Genomic DNA, 18,204 nt, shown 5'->3' with positions numbered 1-18,204 from the left:
CTGGGCTCTAAGTGGGTGGGTGGACACGAAATAAAAGCTGAGGGAGAGAGCAAGAAGAGGGAGGAGATGAGGAGGGGTGGAGGGGAGGGGAGGGGCAGCAACAAGGTCGGCTACATCCCAGAGTTAGTTATTCTGAATATTCTTAAAACAAAACCTGTCATTGCCATGAAAGTTTTCTCAAAACATACCTTCCAAGGGGGTTTTGAGAAGGGGGTTTTCTGGGTAGAAGGGAGTTTCTACCCAGGGCTGCATCTTCAGTCAATACTTTTAAATGGCTGTGCAGAGATATTTTATGTATTTAAAATCTTTGGTGTGCTGATACCCTGAAGGGATTTTTCTCTGAAAGGAGCAATTTAAAAATGTACAAAAATAAAAGATACTGAATGTCCTTGTCTCTAGATTTTTCTTGTGGTTTTCAAATATTGGCTAAATATTTATTTTTGGGGGCTATTAGTTGCAATGAAGAGGGTATGTTTTGAGAATGGGGGTTTTGAGAATGAAAAAGGGGACTAAGCAATGAAGAGAGATGAATTGCCTAAAGCATTTCATTGATTTGCCATAAGTGGATAAATACATCAAATCAAAAAGCTACCCATTCTGGGGTTGACATTCAAATTATATAAAGAGCTCATGTACCTCAACAAACAAAAAGCAAATAAATCAATTAAAAAATGGGCAGAGGAGCTGAACAGACACTTCTCCAAAGAAGAACTTCAGATGACCAACAGGCACATGAAAAGATGCTCCACATCGGTAATCATCAGAGAAATGCAAATTAAAACCACAATGAGATATCACCTCACACCAGTTAGGATAGCCACTATTCAAAAGACAAACAAGAACAAATGTTGGTAAGGATGTGGAGAAAGAGGAACCCTCCTATACTGATAGTGGGAATGTAAATTAGTTCAACCATTGTGGAGAGCAGTATGGAGGTTCCTCAAAAAACTCAAAATAGAAATACCATTTGACCCAGGAATTTCACTTCTAGGAATTTACCCTAAGAATGCAGCAGCCCAGTTTCAAAAGGACACATGCACCCCTATGTTTATTGCAGCACTATTTCCAATAGCCAAGAAATGGAAGCAACCTAAGTGTCCATCAGTAGATGAATGGATAAAGAAGATGTGGTACATATACACAATGGAATATTATTCAGCCATAAGAAGAAAACAAATCCTACCATTTGCAACAACATGGATGGAGCTGGAGGGTATTATGCTCAGTGAAATAAGCCAGGTGGAAAAAGACAAGTATCACATGATTTCACTCATCTGTGGAGTATAAGAACAAAGAAAAAACTGAAGGAACAGATTCACAGAACCCAAGAATGGACTAACAGTTGCCAAAGGGAAAGGGGACTGGGGAGGATGGGTGGGAAGAGAGAGATAAGGGGGAAAAAGGGGCATTATGATTAGTATGTATAATGTGGGGGGGTGGCACGGGATGACAGTATAGCACAGAGAAGATAAGTAGTGATTCTATAGCATCTTACTATGCTGATGGACAGTGACTGTAATGGGGTGGGGGGGACTTGATAATAGGGGGAGTCTAGTGACCATAACGTTGTTCATGTAATTGTATATCAGTGATAGCAAAAAAAAAAGGAAAATCATACCTAACACAAAAAATCCCAATAAAAATATATTGTTTCCAAAAAAAAAGCTACCCAGTCCATCAAAGAGGACCTGATAGTTTCCTAAGGGCTGAGAAGAGGTGAATGTGGATGGCAAGAACTGATGGCAGGAAGGAGTTTAAACAGACTGTATATTACCCCTGAAATAGTATTTTTCAAACCCCAGAAACCAATTCTTTCTGTTATGTTGGTTGCACTGCATGTGGCTTTGGTTTTGTTTTTTCTTAAGAGAAACATTAAAACAGTTAAAAACTTACCGCTTCATCTGAAAATAGAGAATAATTTTGTTGTTTAAAAGCCCACACTTAAAAATTATTCATGAATAAAATCTCTCAGTATCTAAAAGAGGAAATAATAATTTCCTTTCAGTTAAAAATAAATGTATTTTTTGTTTTTTGGCGAACTCACAGGACAACATATAGGGTCGTACTCCTGAAAAACCACAAATAAAGCCAAGACAACAAGTGCTCCTGCAGGGGCACAAATGAGTCATTGTTCTCTGGAAAGAGGTCTATTTGGTGCCACTGGTTCAAGAAAAGCCTAAACTTGTAGTCTTTTTGGATAATATTTCAAAGTGGTTTATGAACTTTTCTCTCCAGAAGTTACTTTCTATAAGTGTGGCTATGATTACAGAAATTACACACACACACACACATAAAACATAAAAGCACCTTCTTTTTAAAGATTGTTTCTAGAAACAGACCTCTGTGGTTACAGTTTTTCTGCCTTTTAAAGAGTCTTGGTTACAACATAAGTACTTAAAAAACCCACTGAGTACTTATGTGGCCCTGTGCCTCTGTGAGTGTGAGACAGAGCGATGGACTGAGAGGCAGAACATACCAACTCTGGCTGGTTAGTTCAGCTTTCCTTGCAAACTCCAGCGAGTCAGAGGCTGTCCCAGTGACAAACACGGACACAGCTCCAAAGAGATGGCAGCCCCCATCACGAGCAGGTCTGCGCCGCTGAGGTTCAGCCCTCCTGGCCTGCTGCGTGTCGGACTCAAGAGTGGCTTCCTGTGTCCCCAACACCTCCCCCTCCCACATACAACCTCTGTGGACACACTGCCCAAGAACACTCCTCATGACTTCTCCAAAGGTCTGGATGAGTGTTATTAGACACCAACGAAATCTCAGCTTTCCTAGGCAGGGTAAAGAAAGCTTGGACAAGGAATTAGAGTTGAATAAACAAGAAGACCAACACGAGCATCACACAAGAAGAAACAGCTCGGCCAAACAACAGCAGAAGAGCAGAGGCCGCGCGTGTCACGTCCAGAGGGCACGAATGAAACTCTCCTCACTGTTGTCAACTGTACGAACGTTTCTGTGGTTTTTTGTTTTTCAAAAGCAGCTCACGTTGAAGAATCACCCAAGATGCACAGCAAGAACTGTCTTGCCTAAAAACACTTCCTCTAAGCACACATCTGCATTGATAACTGGAGCTTCGCACCTCACGATGATCTCTAGTAACAATGCTACAAAACATTAGTGCTGGAGATGGGAGCTTTGAGACCTTCTGGTGTGGTATTTCCCACAAAATATGATATACTTGTCTCTGTGGCTGGCAAGATGCTTTTGAGGTACATGCAAGTATTCATCCTTTGAATGGTTATGTATTTACTTTAAAGCATATTAGAAAAAATACCCTTAGTATGCCATTTGCTGCACTCAGCATGCCTCTTGGAACAAGCTTATTACCAAGTCTAAGACCAATGTCTCATTAGACGCTTTCTGGGCTATCTGGTTAGCATGCAAGAATCACGGACGGAAGATCCCACCTGGGGAGATGCATCCCTCCTACGCCCCTGACCTCATGGCTGTCCTGTCTTCAGGCAATAGTGCACCTGAGCAGTCCTGGCAGGCTGATTTTCCCATACTACCCAGCCTGGGGCTCCAGCCGTAGGTCTCCCTTCTTAAATCAGACACAGTGTCACCTGGGATTTTGAAACATTTAATCAAAAAACATCTGGTATTTTAAACATTAGATTTACAAACCTGACACATTCTTAATATTAGCAATTTATCGACACACTTCTAGGAAAATAAGGTCTATGAGGACATCAACAAGGTTTATTTAAGAGTTCATTATAAGCTACAGCCCTTTGCAAATAAGTATCCAGTTTAATGGTAACAAACCACTGGGAGCAAATTTAACTAAGTATATAAAAACATTAGTTAAATACAAGTCTCTGGAAATATATATTATACCTACAGCTGTGGTTACAGTGAGATGCTTCCTGCTTTTTTCCCCGGTTCAGTTTCAAAATGGCAAATCACTGTATGGTCCTGGATCTCCAAGCTATAAAACTGAAATATGTGTTTCCAGCGTAGCAGATGGTGACCAGGAAGGCGAAGAACTGGAGAAACAAAGCATAATAGAACAGGGGTTGAGGGCAAATTCTAACTAGCAAAAGAAATAATTTCGCCTCTGCTGAACCAGGTGCCCACAGCATCCCTTGACTCCAGGCTTTCTCATCTAAAACTGCTTTATTGGTTCAATTACCTTCCTTCTGAAACAATTTCTGCCTATGCTGGTTTCTTTTTTTAGGAATGTATTTGGGAAGCCTGTAGTTTTATTCAAATGAACCCCAGGGTGTTCGCTTAGGGGTGAATATGGTGGTGTGCATCTGAGAAAAGCACATGTATTTCTCAGATGGTTAGGGCACTTTGGGACCAGGGCTGAGCCCCGTTTTCCTTACCTTGCCTAGGAGAGCTGAGATTTCTTTGGTGTCTAATAACACAAAGGAGTGGGCGAGAGGAAGTGACGTACCCACGTGTGTGTGGTGTGAATGGTGAGTGGGAAAATGCCCCCACCCAGTTCTAGCTGCTTTTGGCTATCTGTTAATTTGAGTCCTGTGCCACCAGAGTCTGTGATTTTTAATTTTATGTGCATGATGCTCTCTACCTTTAAATAGAGGTTTTCAAATACAAATATAAGAATATAAGGAATGCCCATGTATCATCAGTCAGCTTTAACATTATCATTTTGGCATTCCTGTCCCACTGATCCCCTCCCAAATATCCCCCTTTTGGAGATGGAATATTTTAAGGCCAGTCTCAGAGAAACTTTTAAAATTAGTTTTTTTTAAATTAAAAAAGGATATGTATTTAGGGTTTAAAATGCAAACTACAGAAGCACATAAATTAAAAAGTCAAAGCCCCTCAGGATCCAGTCACAGTCTCCGGAAGGAGCCTCTGTTCGGTGTTTATCTTCCCAGTTATTCTCACAAAACAAACATTTCTGCTTCTTAAAAAAAAAAACAAATTTAATTAGCGTGCTCACTGTCTGCAACTCTCTCCCCACTTCAACTGTAGGCAGAATTTTTTCTTAGAATGACACATATTTTTTCTTCCTCAAACACTTATTTTGTTCCAGCCACTGGGCTTTCACTCAAGCAGAGTCTTTCAACCTCTTTGCACTCCAAAGCCATCAGGAGGCCCCATCAATCTGTGATGTTTTCAAACCAGTAAGCTAATTGCCAGTGTGTCACTCCCACAGGTGTCCCCTCCCTAATCCCCAGTGGGCTGGGGAACCTCAGGGAGGCAGGGATCCCAGGGGGAATACGAGGCTCACTCACCGACGAGGCCGCCCAGCTGTTGAAGTTGTGGCTGTCCCTCTCTGGGGAGACAGAGGACGCGTCCACGACAGCGGCTGAGAGGTACAGGAGGAAGGCACTACCATTGAAGCACAGACCCTGGGGAGACAGAGGGGGTGTTTAGGGAAGGCCTGGGTCCCTGAGGGCCTCCAAAGTGGCCAGCACTGTGCCTGGGCGTGGCCAGGGCTCATGTGGCCACTGGGCAGGGGGGACAGGCTGACACCTGGAGCACCCAGGCACCCTGTGCTCTTCCCACAAGACACCCGGGCCGCCTGCTGTCCTCCAGCCACTTCTCTCCCTCAGTTTGCCGTTGATTGCGGCTTCTCTGATTTCAGCCATGGGGACTGGTTGGCTGGGGAAGGCAGCGTCGAGGGGCCACCTGAGCACCTGTCCTGACAGAGCTAGGAGAAAGCTTTTCAAAAAAAAAAAGGGGGCCCAATTGATGTTCCAACCCCTCGCTCTAAGCAGAAAGGGGCATTTAAGTGATCTCCTCAATTCCAGCAGGAAGTTCTTTAAAATAAAAAGATTCTACATTATCATTGTCTTTTGAGAACCGATCTCACCCCAGCTTCATGCTATTTTTTCCCATTCTTAAAGAGAGATAACCCAGGTAGGTATTTGGTTTTCAGTGACATTTAAACTCTAGGAAACCATATTCTAAAATGTGCAAAGCTTGGTCCTAACTGAACAAGAGTGAGGGGTGGGGCAAGACCAGTGGAGAAACCAAAGCTTTAGAAAGGGAGGAAGAGGGGTGACTCTCGGGGAGGAGACCCCTGTGGTCCAACATTTCTGCTTCAGTAATTCAGAGACACAGGAGTGGACGGGAGAGCGGAGAGAGCAATATCTCTTCTCAGATACAAAAAGGCACATGGAATTTCCCAGAAGCAAGCCCCAGCATTCTGAGGTGGGATGTGTAACCCTGATACCACCTCTCTACTTTGCTCACACTGTTCCTGGGATAGGATGACTAACCTTTAAGATAAGGGTTACTCCCAGGGTTTAGGTAGTTCATGATGCATATCTGCCATAAAAAAATTATCTCCAAGAAGCCCTGGTTTCCTGGGATGACTGACTATGCTGGTTGGTTTGGGTGTTCTTTTTTTGGTCTAGGAACACATCTGTACATTAAAAAAAATACTGCTTTTTGTGTTTTTGGTTGTTTAAATTGTACCTAATTTCTAGAGTTTCTTATATTTGTTATTTGCCAAGTAAAGCATTCCCCACCTACCTTTTTTTGTAAATGCAGACACAGATAAGTGTAATTACCTCTGAGGAGTGGGAGACATTAGTTTTCATTTTATACCCTTTTACAAGTGGGGGGTCAAACTTTATTTTTTTATTTTATTTTATTTTTTGAGAGGGCATCTCTCATATTTATTGATCAAATGGTTGTTAACAACAATAAAATTCAGTATAGGGGGGTCAACGCTCAATGTACAATCATTAATCATTAATCCAAGCCTAATTCTCATCAGTCCCCAATCTTCTGAAGCATAACGAACAAGTTCTTACATGGTGAACGAATTCTTACATAGTGAATAAATTCTTACATGGTGAACAGTACAAGGGCATTCATCACAGAAACTTTCGGTTTTGATCATGCAATATGACCTATAAACAATCAGGTCAAATATGAATATTCGTTTGATTTTTGTACTTGATTTATATGTTGATCCCACATTTCTCCTATTATTATTATTATTTTTATTTTTAATAAAATGCTGAAGTGGTAGGTAGATGCAAGATAAAGGTAGAAAACATAGTTTAGTGCTGTAAGAAGGCAAATGTAGATGATCAGATGATCAGGTGTGTGCCTATGGACTAAGTATTAATCCAGGCTAGACAAGGGCAGCAAGACATCCACGGATGCAGAAGATTTCTCTCAAAGCAGGGGGGGTGAGGTTCTGAGCCTCACCTCTGTCAAACTTTATTTTTAAAAAATAATTTTTTATTATAGGAAAATTAATATTATTATTTATAAATTAGTCATGTATTACTTTTGAAATATTAAAATGCTTTTGAAAAATATATATAGGTAATGTATGTTTATGGTAACTAAACAAAATCCAACCTGGATGGAACAATGGAGTAAAAGTCAGAATCTCCTTCCATATCAACCCCTTCCTCTGGGGGGACTAGGCAAACCATTTTATATGAATGGAGCCATACAGTAATGCAACTTGCTTTTCTTTTTCCATTTAAAAAGATACTGAGGGCCATCTTACATGTCCAAACAGACTGACCTCATTTCTTGTCATGGCACTAATACCTTAGAATCTAATGTTTCCCCTATGGCGAGGCATTGTGATGTTCTGAGTTTCCCCAGATTACAAGCACTGCTGCCACCACCCAGCTCTGAACATGCCCGTCCAGCTCCCCAGACAGGGATCAGGATAGATGAGAGCATTCAGAGGGCCCAACCTGGCCAGGACTGCCCTGACAGAGCGGCCACCTGTGGATGAAGGGGCCAGACAGGAAATGGGGAAAAGCCTCCAGGGGACAGTGACCCTGTCCCTGAGTAAGTGTGGCCCAGCCCCCTTTTCTAAGGCAGTGTGAACTCCTATTTCCCCAGGAGAGAGGGAGAAGCAGGTGGTTAAGAGAGTAGGAGGCAGGGGCATTCTTCCCCCCAACACCCCCAGTGGGGGCCCTGCTGCTTCATCACAAGCCTCCGTCAATACCACCTCAGTGCCCAACCCACTGGCTTCCCTGTCTTATTTAAGGACTCCCCAAATATGCCCAGGGATGGGTGGTGCCTGAGTTGGGGAACTGTAGTGAAAATAGTTGGAGAAATGAAAAATAAAAGAAGGACAAAGAAACCAAGATCTGAGATGGCTGTAAAGGTAAAAAAGAAAAAAAAAGATCTGTGTGGCTACGGAAATGGAGGACAGCTAAGTGCTTCAGCAGGTTCCGGAATACCACTGAGCTTCCCTGAAACATGGGTTACTGCTGGTATGGAGAAATAGGCCTGAATTGCAGACAGTTCAAGTTCAAAAAACTTGAAGCTCCTCCAACTCAAATGCCAGTTCTTGCAGCATCCCTGGGCCACAGGGGACAGAGCACAGGGTCAGCATAGTGTCTCACCAAAGATTTCAAACTATTCTTTTTCGGGGAAAGGGAAGGGAGGCAATTCTTCTCTGGAACTCCATCGCTCTGTGATATATTCACTTTTATTGACATATAGGTGACATGTTATATTGGTTTCAGGCGTACAACACAGTAATTTGACAGTTACATACATTACTAAACGCTCACCATGGTGTTAGTTACCACCTGTCACCACACAGTTACTACAGTATTACTCTATTCCCTATGTGTACTTATCATCCCTGTAACTTATTTTAAACTGGCAGTGTGTACTCTTGAATCTCTTCATATACTTCTCTTCCCCTCTCCTCCCTTCCCCTCCCCACCAGCAACCACCAGTTCATTCTCTGTATTTATGAGTCTGTTTCTGTGTTTTTGTCTGTTAGATTCCACATGTAAGTGAAATCATACAGCATTTATCTTTCTGTCTGACTTATTTCACTGAGTCTAATACCCTCTAAGTCCATCCAATCACTCTGGTATAAAATGTCCCTCCCCTCCTCCCCGCCAAAATAAAAGCTCACTTAGATTAAAAACCCTCAAATAGCTGGCTGCCCCTTGTTGACCCTCCACACAGTATTCCTGGAGTCTACAATTTACAAGACCTAACTGCTAATCATGCCTGATTCCTTTGCAGTAGGGAGGAGGGAGGTTGCCTTAGTTTCAGACTTCCTGAAGGCTGGCACCAGGGCACACCAGACACAGCTAGCATCAGAGAACCTGCATTCCATTCCTGGCTATCAAAATTCTTTCAGTGTCTGTTTCTTCATCTGCAAAATGGAAACCCATTCTACCTTATCAGAGTTATCGTGAGCATTAACTGAAATGGACTCAGCATGACATCTGGCACACAGCAGGTACTTAATGTTGGCTGCTATTGCCTATAAAAGGAAGCTAATACCCTCTGTCATGAGTACTGTGCCCTGCACTGTTCAGAGAGCTTGCAATGAGGCCAGCAGGATGAGCTCCAGAGGGTGAATCCTTAGAGGACACACCTGCATAGGTGCTGGCGCTCAGTGCTATGAGGACAAACTGTATTGTTTTGAAATTCTAGCTCAGATCAGATTTGTCAGAAAGCATGCCCTAGCCTCTCTGGTTAATGGTATTACCCAGGAGCTCAGAGATGCTGGCCAGAACCAGCTGTAGTTCCTGCTGCATATTACAGATGGATACAGTAACTTTGCCCCTGTATTCTCCCAGATGCATTAAGAGAATGGCCTACTGCTATGATAGAATTCCAGTGCAAATCTCAAGCCTGATCTCTTGAGGAGCTATTTGCAAGATCATGAAGCTCAGTTTTTGTAGTATCCCATGGGTGGTTCTCCAGACAAGCTCCCAGGGGCTAAAATCTAGTCTACCAATCCCTTTTCTGTCATCATAGATTTCCCAAATGCTCTGAAAATCAAAAGGAAACCTGGAAGTCATTTGGCAGGAAAAGCTGACTTGCAGTGGCATGGGGGCAATGTAGTCCTTATTATCCCTCTTAGCAGGATAATGCATGCATTCTTGCAGAAACATCAGTGTGTCCGATTACAGTGCTGACCCAGACTTGGGGGAGGTGTCACATCATGTAGTAAATGTACCAGATAACAATTATTTTTTGAAAATCTGAAAAAAAAAAGATCTTGATTCCAAACATATCTGGCCCACAGGTTTCAGGCAAGGGATGAAGATTTATAACTTTCTATAAACCAGCATTTCCCACATTTAAGGTACCTAAGAAGTTTGTAATAATAGAGATTCCCAGGCCCTCTATAGAGTTTCTGATTTAGTAGGTCTGGGGTGGAGCCTAAGATTCATACCAAGCACCTGTGTGAAGCTACTGTAAGCAGGGACCTCACTTTAAGCAGCAAGATTCTAGGATGCTCACTCTGGCACCAGGGGCCTGTGAGCTGCCTCAGCACAGAGTTCTGGTTGGCCTGACCCTTGCCATGCTCCTGATCAGCGTGGTACCCAGTTATATGGCCAAATATTCTTCTGGGTGTGTCTAAGAGGGTGTTTCTGGATGAAATTAACACTTGAATCTGAAGAGTAAATAAAGCAGATTGCTCTCCCTAGTGTGGGTGGGCCTCATCCAATCAGCCGAAGCCCTGACTAGAACAAAGCAGGCTGAGTAAGAGGCACCTCCTCCTGCCTGACCTACTTGAGCTGTGGCATTAGTCTTTTTTTTCCTATCTTTGGACTTGCACTGAAACATTGGGTTTTCTTGGGTCTTGAGCCTGCTGGCTTCCAGGCTGAAATTTACACCATCAGTTCTGGTTCTCAGACCTCTAGACTCAGACAGGAACTGCACCACCTGCCTGCCTGGGTCTCCAGTTTGCTGACAGCTGATCTGAGGGCTTCTCAGCCTCCGTAATCATATGAACCAAGTCCTTATAATAAATTTATATATGTATACAGATTTACATGTATATATACTTATATATTCATTCATACACACACATCCTATTTTTGCTTCTCTAGAGAACCCTTATATAGAATTTGTATGAAGAGTGGGGTAAACAGATTTTATAACCAGGAGTGAGGTGCTGCTTTAACAAATACCTAAAGATGTGGCAGTGGATAACCAGTAGAGGCTGGAGAGTTCTGAGGTGCATGCTAGAAATACAGACATTACAGGTGATTCCAGTGAAGGCTCAGAAAGAAAACAGGAGAGCTGGAGAGAACACTCCCATCTTCGTGGAGAAGACATAAATAATCATAAGCAGCATGTTAGTAAATATGTGAATGTTAAAAGCCATTCTGGTGAGATCTGAAATAAGAAGTATGTTTTTGGAAACTCAAGACCCAGCTGGATTCTTGTTATAAAGAGGAAAAGAATTTGGCTGAACTGTGTTCTGTAGAAGGTAGAACTTGTGAACAATGAAATTGGGTATTTAGCCGAGGAGCTCTTTAAGCAAAGTGTTCTAAGAGTGGCTCGGTTCCTCCTGACTGCTATAGTGAAATGCAAAAACAACAACAACAAAACAGCTGAATTAAAGAAAGCATTGTTAATCCCACGACTTGAAGGTCTGTAAAATTCTCTCCCCATCCCTATTGCAAAAAATAAGAAAGCTGGTCCTGAAGAGATCACTAAAGGTGTGGCCAAATAACCTTTTGATAAAGAGACCATGGGTGCAAACTATAGCTCTAATCAGCTATCTCAGCGGAAACCAGGAATAGAAAGGGGATTGCATCAGCAGAAATACTGCTGGTTTGAACCAAGAAGGCCGAGAAGGGACAAAACGAAGGAGGGCTTTGAACTTCCTGTATTCTACAGGACCATGGAGCCATCTGGCTGTGAATATGCTCTGAACCTCATGAAATGAGAAGACTGGACTGCCCAGGGGTCAGAGACCCTTAGGGACCACCACTCCTGTCACAGGCCCAGGGGACAGGCTGGTTCCTTCTCAAAGGGCTGGGCTGCTTCTCGGTTTCTGTGAGCCAGGATGTCCCCGTGCAGTGCCTCAGGGGCAGGGTTGCCCTGAAGAGACGCGGGGATGACAAGGCCCTCCCCTGTGGGCCTGGAGGGCACAGCATTGAAGCAAAGGATTATTCTGGACCCTAAGGTCTAGTGGAATTTCTCTCATAAGTTTTGGGCTTGCTTGGGATCTGTCACCCTTTCCTTCTCTCCTATTTCTCACTTTGGGAATGGGAATGTCTATCCTATGCCTGTCCCGTCACTATATTCTGGAAGCACATAGCTTGTCTGGTTGCACAGGTTCACAGCTAGGCACCAAGGGCAGGCTGCCCCAAGATATGCCACTTTGACATTCATTTTATTCTGAAGTGAAAGCCAGTAACTCAGAAGCCAGAAGAAGGTACTTTGACTTCCCCAGCCCCCCACAACGAATAAAAAGAATTCAGATGGAGAACTGCTCTGAGAGGAGAGCTATTACCATAGATAACTACATTACAATGTAAACTAGGGGTGCGAGACTTGGAAGGACTGTGACAAAGCTTGCTGCTAAAATTCCTCTCTGTGCCCTGTTGTTTCCCTGTGGCCCACCAGGTATCTTGTTTATCAAACATGGACTCTCTTCACATTCCTGTGAATTGCTTCCCCTTTGCTTAAAGATCTCAGACCCCTACCACCTTCTCCTTGGTTCAGGACAACAAACAGACCTTGTTGACTGTCTGGAACCCATGTCTTTAGCAGTCAAACTTTCTTTTCTTTCCCACCCCATTAATCTGTCTCATGACAATTTGATTCTTGGACCAGCCAGAAGAACCTCAAGAGGTAGAGGAAATTTCTTCCTCCCCAACACTAGAGAGGAATTTTGCCTCGGCATGAATCCTGCCTGCAGTCTCACATCTGATGCGATGAGACTCTGGACCTTAGACTTCAGTTGGTGCTGGATGGATTTCGAGTTCGGGGGATGCTGAGATGGAATGTATTTCGCCTGTGAGTGGGGCATGATTTGGGGGGACCAGGGACAGAATGCTATGGACTGTTTGTGTCCCCCCACAAAGTTCCCATGTGAAAGCCCTCAGTGTGACAGTATGGAGATGGGCTTTGGGAAGGTAATGAGGCCAGGCCCTCAGAATGGCACTAGTGCCCTTACGAGAACAGACAAGAAAGCTCACCCTCTTGCTGGTTTTTCCTCGGTCCTCCATGTGAGGACACAGCAAGATAGCAGGCATCTCTGTGAGCCAGCAAGAGAGTCTCACCCGAAACCGACTATGTGACCCTTGATCTTCCAGCCCCTACAACGGTGAGAAGCAAATTTCTGTCATTTAAGCTACCCAGTCTATGGTATTTTGTTATGATGCCGAGCAGACTAACCCAGACACTGTAATCCCCACATTTTCTTATCTCTTTCCTCTGGAAATGTGGGTTCCCCTTACTTTATTCTGCATCCAGCATGGTGCCTGGAGCCAAGACAAGAATCTGATCTCCCCTGACTACTCTTGCTTTTAAATGTGAGAATACCTATTCATTCTAACAGCAGTTTCCATTTCTCATTCTTTTTTGCACACACTGTGCATCCCAACATCAAAAAACTCTGGCATATGAGGGGTTATATATGGCCATGGCCAGAAGGGGTTTAAAGAAAGTAAGAGCTACAGAGGATGGTGTGCTGACTTACCTATTCCCAGGTAACACTGTTGACAGGGAACTAATAATGCAAGAGTCTATATAAGATAACTGATTTTTTTCCTATTTCAGTCTCCTGAACAGAGACCTGGTCTGCTGTTTTGCCTGAAAGGAATTCCTGAACCTTCCGACATTCCCAGTCTCACGCTGAGGTGGAAAACACCTGAGGTCAACGGGACACTGTAGAGAGTATCTGCCGTGCTGGGCCCTCCCTGGCTTTGGCCCCTGTTTTGTTGGCACAGAAACAATTCTTAATTAACAGAGGAGAACTAAATCCCATCCTACCTAGTGGGCAGCAGACAAGAACCACCCCCTGGCTTTCTTACCACCGTTGTCCAGGGCACCTGGGGGATCCTGGTGTAGGTCATTGTTATATAGATGATGAGGAAGAAGACGGTGAGGACCCAGTAAAATACAGCTACGAACATGACCCAGCCAAACGCAGGGACCCGGAAGTACTCGGTTCCAGCGATAAGCGTCCAGACCAGCAGTCCCAGAACCTGTAAATGGTAGAGGCAGCAGAAAGGGAGGCGAAAGGAGAAAATAAAGAAAAAGGGGAAAGTGAGGACAGAGAGAAAAACAGTGTGAATTTACAACTTTCATCCATATATATATACACAGACACGTGATTTAGGAATACAGTTAGGGTCCCAACCTCACACGCCTACAAATGTCAGAAAGGTAAAGTAAATGAACATAATAGGCAAGGCAGATAACATGGCAAATGAGAGAGCCTGTCTTGTTCAGTAGCCTCTGCTCAGCTTCAGCCCACTGTTGTGGGCTGGTTTTGCTAGATCTTCCTTTACTTTTTTTCCAGAACATGGAAACTCCAGTTTGTAAAGGGTAATCTTGATTTTTCAATGTTTGCAGTAATAAAGAGTTTTAAAACATCATGAGGGGCAAAACAACACACATCTGTGGCTAGGATTTGCTCAGAGACTGCAGGTCCACTAGAAGTGGTCCTGGGACTCATCTGGAAGGAGCCTCTGAGGATTCCCACTGGCCACACGGGTGGCAAAGAACGTGGGGCCCGGGTGCTCTAAGCATGGCCCGTTCTGGTCACTCGGCATTTTAACATAAGCTGCACATATATTTATTTCAGAACAGCCGTCTACCACGTCACTGATGCAGACTAGTAAGACCAAATCAACAGCCAAATCATCGTCACCCGCTGACTAAGGAGGACTTCACCAGGGGGAAAGGAGCTGATCTCAACTGGAGCTGTCTTTAGTTCTAAACAAAGGAAGGAGGGCCAGGGCAAAGCATATCATGCATTCTAGCACCTTCCAGGGACTTGGGAGGACTTTATCGGCATCTAAACCACATCCCCAGGAGACAGCACCAGGAGTCTGGGGCAGGCTCTGGCTCCAGACAGATTATTTTGTTTTTGCTTTAGCTTTTTTCATGATCTACAGAACAGAATATTAAAGGCATTTCAATCACAAAGCCAGGAAGACAGCCTTCACTCATTCACTCACTTTAGGTGCTTCACTGGAGAGCACCTAAAATATGCCACGCCTCCAGCCATCAGGCTCCAAAGATAGAGTGGGACACAAACTGAACCTATCCATGCCAGACACAATTTACAATCTAGTGGGGGAAATAGCCAGATAATTACAATTGTGAAAAATGTTCTGAAGGAAAAGGAAAGCTGTGAGAGGGTCTTTAACAGGGATATTAACCTTGTTGCAGGCAGAGAAGTGTCAGCGAAAAAGAACCTGAAGACTGAGTAAGATGGTGAAACAAGAGGCTGGAAGACCAGGTTCTAGGCAGAGACCATGTGCGGGCAGAGATCTGCAGGCGGAAAGGGCTGTGCTGCCTCCTAGAGCCTGTAAGAAAGTTAGGAAGCTGGTGCAAAATGTCAGCGCAGTTGGGGAGAGTCAGGAAGCCTAAGGATTTTGTACTTTCTCCTAATGAGTTGAGGGTGTGGAGCAAGACAATGATAAGATCAGGCAGGTTGATAATAGGACTGGCTGCGTGGGGAGAAAGGGGAGTGGAGGGGACAGTGGGTGGGAGGAGGCCAGCAGAGACTGCTGAATGTCACCATGGCCCCGGCGGCAGAGGATGATATATTCAGCACCAACATGGTGGCAGTGAATATTGAGAAGTGAGTGAATTGAAGACAAATTTCAAAAGTAGACAGGACTTCACTAGATTTCATAAATTAGATTAGGATGAAGTGGAAGGACCTCTGGGGTCTCTGGAAAGATGGACAAAGTGGATTAGGTGGTCATTTCCTCAGCTCAGTTTCCAACCTAGCCCTTTGGAGGTCGCCAGGGTCTTCCAGAGAGGGACAAGAAGTGGACACTGCAGGGAGAGGAGTTTGGACCCCCACTTTAAGAAGGAAGACTTACTGTGAAGATCACTGAGCCCTCAGACAGGTTCCTGAGGGACATTTTAACTGCTTGCTGACAGAAGCCACCTCTCTGGTTTGGGTGCCTGTCCTAGAGGGCAGGAAACAGGTTTCCCCTCTTTGGAGAACAAGGTTGTTCTTTTATCTGCTTGAGACTGTGTATCAGTTCCCAAGAAATGCTAAGTGGAGGTGTGCTTTTGCGCTTACACCCGTGGCAACAGAAGTTATTGAAAGTGAAGAGCCTCAAAATGGCAGAGAATTCTAGAAGATGTTGAGCCTCACGTTAATGGGATTTGGGGCCCGAATTAATCATAACTGACAGGTAATCTACACACGTACATGTGACATTCCATTGCATCAATGAGACTGGATGTAATCCAGCATGGCAGGTTCTGAAATAACATCTCCTGCAGGCTCTGCATTTAAACTGAAAGGGCTGGATGAGTCATAACCATAAAACATAACCATGAAACATAATCGTGCGTTGCAAATGGGGTTCAGGGGTTTCTCCAGGGGAGTGCAAGGGTTTAAGTTTCCAGCACAAGCCCATGTCCAGCTAAACAGGCTCAGCTAACAGCTCTTGGCTCTGAATGCAAAAACCTTTTTCATTATTTAAGCAAGCAGAGTCCACTGTCTAGAAATGCTTTATCTAAAGTGCTAGCACTTTCACACACAGGGACTATCATTAGCTGAACCATCTCTCAAAGGGCAGGAAAACTTGGCCCATGATCTCACTAGCAAACACAGTAAAAAAAAAAAGGCTCCTGTCAAGAAAAGAATTCTTCTACCCAAGTGGATTTCCCACGTAACTGAAATATATCCAGAAGCAAACCTTTTGTCTCTCACTGTAACCGATACTGATGAAAATCACTCCACAAGAATGTTATTCATTTCCTGCAGTGTGTGTCAAAGACAAACTTTGGCTCTTGACTGGCTTAGACTACAAAAACACTGTTTGCTTTTTACCGATAAGCACTTCCTTTTAGGCTAAAACTCATTTTGAGTGGTAAAGCTAACACTTAAAAATTTTTGTGAAGTGATAAATGCAGACCAAAAAAAATAAAAACTGCAAGTAAATAAAGTATTTATCAAGTACACAAAGGAGTGACAACAGTCTCCAGCCTCCAGGCCAATACAACAATTTTATATGTGCCCTTCCTAACTTCTTCCCTTGCATCTGTTAACTACTATCTGCACATCTTTTTCTTTCTCCCTTAAAAATATGGATCACTCCGTGCACGATGCCTATAACTTGCTTCTATCAGTCAGCAATACCCTGGAGGACTTCCTTCCATGCTACTACAGGCAGATCTTTGCCAATTTTAACAGTTGCCCAGTTTTCCACAGTTCACGTAACCAGGTCCCTAAGGAGAGAAATTTAAATCTTCTCCTTTATGGTTGTACAAAAATGCCCAGTGGACATTCCTATAATATACACCTGAATTCCAGGGTAGATTCCTAGAAGTGGAACTTCTAGGTTATTTTAAGCTTTATAGCAACTGCCAAATTGCTCATCAAAACCATATGCTAACTCATTCTCTCATCAGTGTGGGCATGCTCTTCCCTTCAACTCTCATGAAATTCCCACATTTAAAATGATTAAAAGTCTGATTTCTTAAAATGTCATGTTTCACCTCTCAGTATGCTTTATTGAAAGACAGCATAGAGAGAAGTGACAAATCCTCAGCAAACAGCTCAGTGAATTTTTCACAAACCACACAAACCTGTGTAACCAGCATCGACATCAAGAAACAGAACATGTCCAGGACCTGAAGGCTCCCTCTTCACTTCTAGATACTCCTTCCCTCCCCAAAGGTGACAACCCTCCTGATTTTTACCACCCTGGATTAGGGTTGCTTGTTTTGAACTTCCGATAAATGGCATCCTATAGCCTGTACTCTTACGTTGGTTTGGTTTCTTTCACTCGGCACTGTGAGATTCCCCCATGACACTGACTGTCACTCACTGGTTCCCCTGGCTGTGCAGCAATGGTTCTCAAATGGGAGTGAGCATCCGAATCATCCTCAGGCCTAGTTAAACCACAGATGGAAGGGCCCCACTCCAGAGCTCGTGATTCAGGAGGTCAGGATGGGACCTGAGAATCTGCATTTCTAACCAGTTCCCAAGTGGTGGGTGGGATGTGGCTGGTCCAGGCACCACACACTACGAGCCACTGTTGGACGGTACTCCTGTTTGCTTTTATTTGCATTTTCCTGATCAGTAGTAAGGATGGTAGACCATCTTTTCAAATGCTTATTAGCCACTTTCAACTTTCAGTTCTTTCTTAATTTATTGATAAGTTTGAAAAAAAACACTTTTTTACTGATCTGTAGAATTCTTCACTTTAGAGGGATGGTGACCAACTACATATGTGGCAATATTTTACACATCCGGCTTTGTTTTTTTAACTTCACAGGGTCTGTTATCAAATGGAAATTTAAGTTTTTTTCTGGTTAACTGGT

General features: G+C 43.6%; 1 protein-coding gene across 4 annotated transcripts in view; it reads right to left on the bottom strand.

The window, feature by feature from the left end:
* Positions 1–3,565: 3,565 nt before the first annotated feature.
* Positions 3,566–18,204, bottom strand: part of CMTM8 (CKLF like MARVEL transmembrane domain containing 8) — a 95,579-nt gene continuing 80,940 nt past the window's right edge. For 2 of the 4 annotated variants that reach the window (XM_037008631.2, XM_073223673.1), the window contains 4 exons: positions 13,716–13,889; positions 12,879–12,998; positions 5,211–5,327; positions 3,566–3,989 (listed from right to left, as the gene is read on the bottom strand). In XM_037008631.2, the coding sequence (XP_036864526.1) occupies positions 3,906–3,989; positions 5,211–5,327; positions 12,879–12,998; positions 13,716–13,889 (495 nt within the window). In that variant the 3' untranslated portion in view covers positions 3,566–3,905. The remainder of the gene's footprint in view (positions 3,990–5,210; positions 5,328–12,878; positions 12,999–13,715; positions 13,890–18,204) is intronic. The other 2 variants (XM_037008632.2, XM_037008633.2) reach the window with 2 other exon arrangements.

The sequence above is a fragment of the Manis javanica genome, chromosome 15 (genome assembly GCF_040802235.1).
Source record: "Manis javanica isolate MJ-LG chromosome 15, MJ_LKY, whole genome shotgun sequence".
Classification (NCBI taxonomy): Eukaryota; Metazoa; Chordata; class Mammalia; order Pholidota; family Manidae; genus Manis; species Manis javanica.
This window is presented reverse-complemented; position numbering and strand designations above follow the sequence as displayed.